Source organism: Zerene cesonia, chromosome 9, assembly GCF_012273895.1.
Source record: "Zerene cesonia ecotype Mississippi chromosome 9, Zerene_cesonia_1.1, whole genome shotgun sequence".
Classification (NCBI taxonomy): domain Eukaryota; kingdom Metazoa; phylum Arthropoda; class Insecta; order Lepidoptera; family Pieridae; genus Zerene; species Zerene cesonia.
Genome location: NC_052110.1, coordinates 5,221,108 through 5,232,678, shown reverse-complemented (window position 1 = coordinate 5,232,678; position 11,571 = coordinate 5,221,108). Strand labels below are relative to the sequence as shown.

Here is an 11,571-nt window from a genome sequence, read left to right as displayed (position 1 = left end):
AAATTTGCTTCTGTAAGTTTTATTTATTGTGCACCACCATGATTCATTCATTTTTCTCTTTGTCTTATTTTGGGTTAACTCACGACTGATAGAGATAGCTGCCAGCGACTTTTTCTGTGTATTGATAATATCCAATATTCTATTAAGTTCTTAAATGTATTCTATATATGGTGTACAATAAACAGTTTTATTCAATAATTCGTTTTCATACATGAGTACAATCCTAGCAAAAGTTGGATATATTTTTATTACTTTTTTCTTTATTCAGTCAAAATGATACGTATTGCGCTTAAATTTTCGTTAAATTAAATGTAATCGTATTCAGTTAGTTAGAATCTTTAGTTTAGAAGTCAGAATGACTGATAGAATCATGAAGCCTATTAAGAGACCCCTTTTATGACGGTGTACTCGTGTTCAGTTACTTAAATACGTTAAAGATTTTTATAAATATAATTTTTGTTAGCAGAGTTTGTTATTATGAAGAATTGAATTTTAAATCTTAACGTTATCACAGGTTCCAAAAATTCGTCATCAATAATTCTAATCCGATTTGGTACTTTATATTTTTGATACTTAATGCATAAATTATCATAGGACAAACAATAAGTGCAAAAAAACATTGGTTGTATATGTTTCAATTATAAGACAGGTTTCATTTTAAATCAATATTTTCTATACTATAAAGACTTCAAGTTTTCCTATATATTTCACTATTACCCGGATTGACTCGATTTAAAAATAAGTCGATGTTTCCTGAAATTTGGATTCATAGAGTTTTTTTGGAGTGGCGGTTATAAAAACATAATATAAAATAAACAGGTAGTAGATGGAATATTTTCAAGTGTTTCGCTACATACAAATATTTCCTCTTTTATTTATATACTTACACTTTTTCTATTGTGGCAATCCCTAGACAATTAGAATGTCAAAATTTGATTTTGAAGTTTTGACAATTGCTATAAATTTAAATTTTCATTTTTCGTTAGTCCATAATTTCTTCAACGAATAATAAAATTTAAAAATAACCTAGTTGAAATTTTAATTGAATCTGATAAATGATAGTCGTTTATTCATGGGCATTTGGCATCATTCTTTAATTGCAAATAGTATAATAAACGATAGGATTCTAATTATATGGAAATTATGTATTTTATTTGAATTAGATTCTACGATTCTATAGCCTATATATAATTATAAATTTGTTAGATAATACATAAGATCACAAAATCTGAGTAGACAGTAAGTTTAGTTAACCATGCCTTAAATATTATTTCTATATCTTTGACAGCATAACTTTGAATACACTTTGATATTGAACAGCACTAAAATGTATAAAACTAAAAATTAAATTTAACAAAGGCCGCGTTCCATCGATACAATATTGTAATCATTGAAATAATGTTTCGTATTGGTTGTGATGGTTCTTAATCATCTCAATAGATGGCGTGGGGTGCCCCTTAGGCACATGAAACCGAAAGAGTAGAAGAAATTCGATTACTGTGGCAGGATCACGGGTGGCCGAGAGGCTAGGCGTTGCTACGGTTAGGCAAGATACGCAGGTTCGAATCCTGCCTCGTGATCAAATTTTTTCTATTCTTTCAAAATTTCTCAGCACTAAAATGACTAAAGAGTGTTCAGTTTGGACTGCAATAAATAAGTATTTAAAAAAATGTGTTATCTATATATGTTCTGTATTAGTGAACTTATCTGCTAGGCTTTTTACCACCAACCAACATGCAATTGCCAATATCAGGGTGTATAATAATATAATACTAAGATTTATTTTCGCGTCTATCATTTATCGCGTTACATTGACAGATTTACAGATTAATGATATATTTCTAAATCTGTAAATTTTTAAATTATTTGTTAAGGATGTTCAAATATTGTTAAGCTTGAGGTGTTTTAAACACATCTTACATTCACATTTAAAATTCCATTATTAGGTGAAATTTTCGTAAATGCATTCTAATATAAATGAAAACACAGTGTGGCCTTGATTGATCTAGGGTTGGGAATGCAGTAAAACACAAAAAACAATAAACATTTTTATTGACAGCTAAGTATTATACATGGTAGGAAATATAAATACAATCTTCAGTTATACAACTTAAAACTATATACAACAACAATTTTATAATTTCTGATTAATGCTAATAATATAATAGAACCAGTAAAATATCATTTTTGAAAATGAAAGCATATAACTATTATGTCTACATATTATTTGAAATTATGAAAATATATTTTGAAACCTCTACTTAAATAATATATGAGTATATTTTTCTTATAATATTGAAATGTTTGTCGCAATTCAATGGAATAAATAGGTTTATATACTTTGGTTTTGAAATCTAAAGCAAACATTAACTAATGTGAAAATTTTCTTTGAACTTGTCTTCAGTAAAAGACATTCAATTGTTATTAAAATGTTATAAAGGGCAAAATATGTCACTCATACTATTTACCAAAACACTATATCAGGTTTATAATATAAATATGTTTCTAATATTGCAATTAAATTATTATCTAGTAAATCTAATGTTTATGTATGATTATAATTATAACGATATTGCGTAATTTTTCCAAATAAAAATTTAAATAGGTCTAATTAATAGATCCCACTTTTTAAGTCTTCACAGATTTGGAAGTGTATTGCATTTAAAAACCATATTTTATAGTTGTTGTTACCACGTCGTTTTTACTATCATCATCATTAGCCCTTATATGTTCCCACTGTTGGGACACAGGCCTCCTTTGAGGGTTTTTACTATATTAGGATGAAATTCTATAAATTTTTCACCAGTATCAAACTTCTTGAAGTGGAACTCAACAAATCAGCAATGTAAATAAATCTTTACTTGTATTTTACCTACCATTAAAAATAAGATTTAATCATCATAAAACATTAAAATACCAAAATAATAATATCTAAATGACACATAGAACAAATGAATAATTTATATAAAAAAATAACAATCACCGTAAGCCAACATATAATCAACTACCAAATCAACATTTGAATGATTATAAACAACTAACATAGCCTATTTTAATTAGGAAAAATAATAATAAAGTTTTCATAACTTATTAAAAAAAAAGTTATTCACTGCAAAATACCACTAAAATCTGCATATTGTTACTGTCAACGACTTAGTTAACTTTGTAAGATTTGGATCTATTAAAATTAAAATTGTAACTATTGAAAAACAATGAAATCTTAACACCATTAGTTATTGCAGCACCTAATTTAAATTCACACAATATAAAACACTCATGAATACTGGATAGTATAATTTCTTGTAACTGAAATATTTGAAAACTTACAAAACATTTTGAATTATTATGACATTCACAAATTAAATGTGATTCAATATTGCACCTAACGAAATCAAACACAAACCTAAAGTTTTAAATATTTCGCTTTAAATATACCTTTCTCCTATTTGCATTCTACAGAGAGAGATATATACATTATAGGTCGACACAAAAACATTTATCACAAATACAAGTGGTCCGACATTACACACAGAATAATTTAACATTTATAACATGCCTAGTTATTAATATTAATATACAATTTCGATGTACTCTATGGCTAGCAACTACACAGACGATTCAGTCAATGACAAAGATACTAACTTATTTGTAAGAAGTATAATATATTATAATATAAAAAAAAGATGATACGAGTATTAGTTGAAAATGGCAACAGTATCATGAATATTATAACCCTCAATGTGTCTGTTTAATGTATGTCAAAAATAAGAGACACAAGTTGTTTGCGATTTAAAGTGGCTATTTACTATGTTGAAGCAATCCTTGCTTAAACTAAACTTTGAGTTAAGCAACAATGAATTGGGGTCAGACTAGATGACTGCTAAGTCTTATATTCGTTGAGCATCTCTGTATGTCATAGGATCTGAATGTCAGTTCTGGTGATGGGCATTTACCTTGTGTTTAAGGATTATTTAAAATTTTGATTGTTCCAACAACAGCTATAACTCAAAGACTTTGACAAGCATATAGTTGCTAGAAAGGTTGTTAGCAAAAGGAAGGACAAGACAGTGGTAGTACAAGTGAAAGATCACATTGATTTTGAATTTAGTTATAATAAACTCCTCTAAGAGATAATTATTTCTGGAATGATAAAATAGCTTGAAACTTAACCAAATTAAACGTTCATTTTCAAAGTTAACTAAAATAATGTAAAATTCTTTGAAGTGCGGCGATAAAGGGCAAAACCTAGCAAGTTTAAATTTATTCACTACATGAAACAATTGTCTTTGTATTTGACAATAAATAAATACATCCATATAAAGTGTACCATTTTTGTTGAAAATTGATAAAAGGTTCTTAAGCAAGTTAATGCTTATTTAAATTTTACATACATACCTGCTGTTCAATCACCAACTCTTTATATTATGCAACAATAGTTAGGTGTTTCGTTTTGTATGTGTACATATTTCCATATCCATGTAATATATCAGTGTCCACATGAAACCAAAGGATTGATTTGTCAGTTGATAGTTTTTAATTTTCAATTTACAATTTCAATATAGATATTCAATCCCCTTTGATGTCACTATGACTAATATTTATTTTATTAAGGGATTCCCATATGATTTTAACATTTGCTTTAAATCAATCATGATCAGTAAACAGAAACATACTGAGGTCTTATGCAAATAATTTTCATTTGGATATTCTATGACATCACCATTATCACACCAAACAGTTTTATACGGATTGTTTCCTTTATGACGTCACACCTCACTTTAGACCAATCACTTTGCTTGTACAACGTCACACTTCACCTTACATCAATGACATGCACTAAACAGTGATATCCAGGTGCTCCTTCGGTGCTGGTGCGAGCACGTGCACCTGTTTGGTCTTCCCCGCGTGGTACACTTGCCCCGGACTGAACGGTTCTAGCCGGGGGTGGGCAGATATATCCTTTTTTGGGTCTGAAAATGTATATTTATCTTGTTAATGTTAGCTTTTTGGAAATTTAATTATAATAATACTGATGTCCAGAAAATATTGTAGAAATTTGTTTTATTCCAGTCAAAAGTCGTCTGAGAGGACACAATTTTAGTACTATCAAAAATAAAATTTAATAACAGATTTTAGGTCAAATTTGGCGATACCGTAAAAACAAAACCTAGAAGATTAACAAAACTGAGAAGATCCCTAGGTTTTAAGGAATCAAGTAACGTATTTTTTATGTTCATTGTTTTGAATATGTGTTGCTTATTATTAAATCTCTTTTTAATAAAAATTTTCTTGATTATACCTTTGGTATTAGCGGCGATGTATTTGGACAGGCGCACAGTGGGCAGCGGTAGGTAGCCGGCCACTAGGGGCATGACGTCTAACGTGACGCATTGTGGTTCACCCGCGTTCATCTCCATTGATATTACACCTGAGTATTGGAGAGGTATACACTAGTATGAATGTCCCTTATACAACTTTTATAAGCATCTGTTATCATCATCAGTTTGTTTGTAGGTTTGTATGTTACAGACTCCTTGTGAATAATTCAATATTTTTCTAAGTATTGATTTTTTTTAAGTATTGATTCAATATTTGACACACATCATTATGAAAATATTTTCATGAGTCGATCTTAATATATCCTTTTTTAGGATAGCCAGGAGCGAATAATTTCCTTTATTATATTCTGTATAGAGTGAGAAAATTTTGTTAATTCTAACGTTAAAGCATGTTTTTAGTTTTTTAAACTATATTTAATATTTCATTGTACTCGTATTTTTAGTGTCTAAAACCAAAACCGATGAGACCTGCGTTAAATCTTTAGTGGGAATATATACAGAAAATAAAAGTCATCACTGACTATTGATCCCAATAAAGAACCACACCCTTCAAATATTCTTGAAGTGTATTAATAAATAAATGAAAAAACTTTCATCGTGTAAGCGTTTTACGAAGGAAGAATTAGTAAAATATAGACGGCGTCGGGCTCGAAGGACTAAATTTCAAGGTTCGCAATATATCAAAAACTTTAGAACACATTGACAAAAAATATATATCAGCAGTGAATGAAACATAAATTTTAGGTAAGCATTTAAATACTTTAACCCACCAGCAGTCCTCCCCAAAACAGCCCACATGGTCTGATCTGCCAACACTTCGTACATCAATGACGTGTATTCGGTTTCATTTACCTGAAAGTATTACGTATTTTAAATCGTACCTCAAAGCTATTATGCAGATAAAATAATCAGTTAACATTTTAAAATCACATCTCATAATTATTACACAGCTGAAATATTGAACACAATTAAAAAACCCCCTAGGGGTAAATCCATCATACATAAAAAAGATCATAATGTTTACTTATTTTTCTAGAACTAATAATGACTTACCCGTTGCACATTCAAATGCAAGCAGCATACTTGACTCGCCCTACAGAAGTCCGAGCCCTTGCCGGGTTCCAATTTAGTTCTGATTACAAACAAAGTCGTACAATCTTGTATATCAAATGGACAAGCGAACGTTCTAGAAATGTGCTCTTCCAATAGCCGGTATTGTACTGTGAAATTGGCTTTCATCGGTCCAGCCTTGACGAGGGGATCCTTGAGTAACTCCCACATGAATGATGCGGTGGTACCGTCGGAGGCTACTCTCTGCAATTTGATATTAACTTCAAAATAAGCTGTTTTTAAACGAGTCCTTTGATAATAATCCTACTAATATTATAAGTGCGACAGTTTGTAAGGATGTGTGTGTGAGAAATTTTGAAAGAATAGAAAAAATTCGATCACGAGGCAGGATTCGAACCTGCGTTTCTTGCCTAACCGTAGCAACGCCTAGCCTCTCGGCCACCCGTAATCCTGCCACAGTAATCGAATTTCTTCTACTCTTTCGGTTTCATGTGCCTAAGGGGCACCCCACGCCATCTATTAAGATGATAAGGAACCATCACAACCAATACGAAACATTATTTCAATGATTACAATATTGTATCGATGGAACGCGGCCTATGTTAAATTTAATTTTTAGTTTTATAGCATTGAAATGCTTTATAAATGAGGAATTTTGAAAGAATAGAAAAAATTCGATCACGAGGCAGGATTCGAACCTGCGTTTCTTGCCTAACCGTAGCAACGCCTAGCCTCTCGGCCACCCGTGATCCTGCCACAGTAATCGAATTTCTTCTACTCTTTCGGTTTCATGTGCCTAAGGGGCACCCCACGAATTTTTTTCTATTCTTTCAAAATTTCTTATTTATAAAGCATTTCAATGCTATAAAACTAAAAATTAAAAAAAGGATGTGTGTGTGTTTGTTGCTCTTTTACGCAAAAACTACAAAACCGATTGCAATGAAATTTGGTTCGTAGATAGTTGAACAACTGGAATAACATATAGGCAATTTTTTATCTCGATATTCCTACCGCATACGGACTTACGCGGGTGCACCGCGAGGCACAGCTAGTCTATATATATAAAATTCTCGTGTCACAGTTTTCGTTGCCAAACTCCTCCGAAACGGCTTGACCGATTCCTCTGAAATTTGGTAAGCATATTGGGTAGGTCTGAGAATCGGCCAACATCTATTTTTTATCCCGATATTCCTACGGGATACGGACTTACGCGGGTGAAACCGCGGGGCGCAGCTAGTAATATATAATGATGAAATTATAGAAAAGAAATGTTGATTTAATGAATAATGTGTAATAGAAAAATAAACACAAATGACTTTAAAAGCGTGTCATAATAGTCTATCACAGACAATAGCAAAATATTACTGCATGTTATATACCATAAAAAGCATTCAACAAAATGACGTCACAACCCACATACCATATTCTCGCAGCTCTTCGGATTCAAATCGGACACCGTTGTATTGCCGTCACACTCTAACTTAGGCTCCGTTAATATGAACTGAATGAAATGGGCGACAGTCGACTTGAGTGTGACGTGGACGAATTTCCTAGTGTTCGATGTTAGGAGCTTCCATGCCGCTATCATTGGGGGGGAGAAGTGGAGGGGCACTTCCATTACTGATTCTAGCCATGGACAGGTTATCCATACCTGGGAAAATAGTGCATTTATTGAGAAGGCACGTAGTTTTTATGTCTGTGATGGAATGAAGATGAATACAGGCATAACTTTATGCACCAAAGTTTATTTCATCACTTCCTTTATAATTTAATAGATTTTATTTTTCATGTGATAAGTGTGTTTGATAAATTCATTGCACTTATTATGCTTTACTTATTCATTTATTTAGAAATAAAATACTTGTTTTTTTATCATGAAATATCCTAAAATAAGTGTCTTTTTACCTTGGATCACTATAAACGAAGCGGAGACGAGTGGCTAGTCTATACAGTATATTTACGTGCAAACATTACATACCGTGTGTTCTATGCTCTTCTCTCTCTTCGGCATCAGAACAGCGAACAGTCTCAACGGTATCTTGCTGGTGTGGAAGGGTTCAGCTGCTTCCAGTGGAATGGTCAGCTCGCGGGACAGCGCCGCGTTGGCGCCGTAACGAAGGTGCAGCCCTGTGGACGCTCTCAAGTGGATTGTGTTCTGAAATTGGAGTCAACATTTTTTTTTTTTGGTTCGGATAGATGGTAGCAATAAATGGTCTAAAGTCTTTAAAAAGGAGTAAACGTGTATCATTGTTGGTATTGAAATTTTATTTTTTTACTTCTTGCAAGTAATTTTATATAGGTTTTATGACATATTGAAAATAAGAAATAAAGTAATGACAATCAGAAGACTCACCCATAGCCTGATAAAACTAACCAATGTTCTTTTTGAACTATGACAACTACAATGTTTGCATGAAATTGTCTTATACTGTGCATCAACTAGATCGAATGGAGATTATTAGGCCACACAAACATGGGCCGCGGACGTATACTAACCCTGACCATGACCCCTTCACTAAAGCGGCTCGTCGGAACCTACGGCTCCTTTCCCCGGGGGCTGAGGGTATCTATGTAAGATTACCCCACTAAAAAAAAGGCCACAAAAACATATTCACCTCTTGCAATCTAGAACATCCGTTACTATACTAACCAGCTCCCGTGACCCCTTCACTAAATCGGCTCGTCGGAACCTACGGCTTTTTCCCCGGGGGCCATGAGTATCTATGTAAGATATCTAAAAAAAGGCCACAAAAACATATTCACCTCTTGCAATCTAGAACTTCCGTTACTGACAACCAATTCCATATCGTGTTCCAAGCCAGCGACCAAATCCTTCTTTGGCTCCACCTTGTTCAAATAAACACTCACACCCTGTGTCACCACCTCATAACCCATTCTGGTATTAACCAACGCATTGGAGATAAACTCCAATTTTCCTTCTATCAATAAGCAAACGAGACCAAGTTTGAATGCCCCACATTTATCTGCTATGCACTCCAATACAATGTCATTTACACCTGGGCGAATTATAATATTTTCATTTGTAAAACAATGGTCATAATTCGTTCGTATCGGAGCCGATGGTTTTCTGTATTTCCCACTATCTGATCGTTTGAGAATCATCTTTGGGTTTTGACATTCGACTGTCGCTTTCTGGAGGGATTTGTCTTCTTTGTAGTGTAATTTCGAGGTTATGTGCATAGGGTCTAGTAGAGGATTCTTAGGTTTTAAATCGTCCAGTCTTATACTGAAAGCAAGAAAAATAAATGGCTGTTACTTGCTCGATAGTTGAGATAAATCCATGTTCAGAAAGATAAACAAAATGAAATGGGTAGTTTTGACTATAAAAGCAAACTATAGGACACTTAACTTAGAAAAATTAACCATGTTTTAACAAAAAAATAATAATTAATTAAAGAACATGCTAAGCATCATTAAAACTCTGGTCTGTAACTGGTAAACCATGTATCCATTATATTACGAGGCACTATCATTTGTCTATGGCAATCTACAGCAGTCTGTTGCTATAGCAACTTACCTCGTGATAAAATTACTAGGTGTGACGTCATCATTCGACTTCTTCGGACTAGCCTGTGTACCTACACTACTTAAATCAGTCTTATAGTTCTTAACCGGTGTCCGTATGTCCGTCTGCTTGTCTTCGTATATATCTATGCAGATCGCTGACCGAGTACAAACTACGTCCTTCGGCAGGAAGCTCTCCACAACCAAGCGACATTCAACCTTATTATCAGTGATGTAAACACCACGTTCGGACGGCAGTAAAGTTGCTGAGATTATCCGAAAACAATCATTGAGCTCGGTTTGAACGGAATCTTTTTCAGCGAGATTCTCTTTGATGGATTTCATCATCTCTTCAAAATAGAAGTGTCTGACTAGAATCTCTAATTCGGCAGTGCTTGCTATTCTGGCCGACAGTGTGGTATATCTATAACAAAAAATACAGATTTTTTATTATTAACTATCATAAAAAAAACGGAATATTTTTTTGTTTATAAATACGAACGGGAAAAGGATTACATTTAATAACCATAAAAAACCTTGTGTGTGTTAATACACATTAAAAACCTTCATTATAGCCAACACTGAATTCGTGTCAGATCTGACTTTGCTTAACTCCCTCAGATTAATGTTAAATGAAGGTACTTTTAGAAACCAACCCGCTATATCATAACTTTTACAACACGTCTTACCTGTCAAAATCGTTCATTTTCTTAGCAGCGGCGACCAATTCGAGTCGGGTCTGTGCAGCAAGTTCTCTCCAGTCTTGTTCCTCATAAGATCGTAGCGCGTCAACAAGGAACACTACTGCTTTGCTAGTCTCCCCTAATTCTGAATAGAACGCCGCTAAATCTCTTCCTATTTGTCGTGCGAATCTGTAAGATACAATATGTATCATATTACTTAAAGAAATCAAATTTTGTGCTGAGAAAAAGACTGCTATTTTTTATTAAGTTAAACATATATGTATAGATTTATCTTAAAATGAATGACAATTTAAAAAATAAAGAATGTTGCATTCCTTAAAAAATATGAAATAACTGCTTTAAGAAAGTTTATTTTCTAATATAAACAAAACTCTGGACAGTGTAAAAAATTAAGTTCAATTTATCACATTTTTAAATACATATTCTAGGATGAGAAGTAATTGTAAATTACACACCTCAGTCTCCCGATATGCTTATATGTGCCCATGGCTAATTCAGCTAGCTCTAAGTAATATTGCTGGAAGCAGGTCTTGCTGCCGAGGGCTTCTTTCAACCGCACTGTGGGCGATTGCTTATTATTGTTCTCAGTGTCCCCCATCCCCGCTGATAACATAACTACAAGGTGTAGTTGTTCTGATGTTGGTTCAGGGGAACCGGGCAGCAGACCGCAGAGCTTGCCTAATATGTGCAGCTGGAATTTTTTTTAAGGTTATAATGACTTGTGTTTTGACAAATTTTTTAATTATTAAGAAAACTACGGAATGAAAAACTTACATTTGCGCACGATTTTTTGTAATTAATCGTAATACTTATGAACAAAAATGATAATAATAAATAATTTTATATATAACTAATAGATACTTAGTCTGGCCATAAATACTGTTACACTTAATTATAAAAAAATATTACATTTGAATTTCGAATCTGTCATT

At 32.9% G+C, this 11,571-nt stretch overlaps 1 protein-coding gene across 1 annotated transcript in view; it reads right to left on the bottom strand.

The window, feature by feature from the left end:
* Positions 1 to 3,751: 3,751 nt before the first annotated feature.
* Positions 3,752 to 11,571, bottom strand: part of LOC119828991 (trafficking protein particle complex subunit 10) — a 12,257-nt gene continuing 4,437 nt past the window's right edge. The window contains exons 6-15 of the mRNA XM_038351336.1: positions 11,095 to 11,330; positions 10,625 to 10,807; positions 9,949 to 10,359; positions 9,174 to 9,657; positions 8,389 to 8,565; positions 7,831 to 8,061; positions 6,393 to 6,653; positions 6,110 to 6,191; positions 5,300 to 5,428; positions 3,752 to 4,970 (exon numbers count right to left, since the gene is read on the bottom strand). Of these exons, the coding sequence (XP_038207264.1) occupies positions 4,837 to 4,970; positions 5,300 to 5,428; positions 6,110 to 6,191; positions 6,393 to 6,653; positions 7,831 to 8,061; positions 8,389 to 8,565; positions 9,174 to 9,657; positions 9,949 to 10,359; positions 10,625 to 10,807; positions 11,095 to 11,330 (2,328 nt within the window). The 3' untranslated portion in view covers positions 3,752 to 4,836. The remainder of the gene's footprint in view (positions 4,971 to 5,299; positions 5,429 to 6,109; positions 6,192 to 6,392; positions 6,654 to 7,830; positions 8,062 to 8,388; positions 8,566 to 9,173; positions 9,658 to 9,948; positions 10,360 to 10,624; positions 10,808 to 11,094; positions 11,331 to 11,571) is intronic.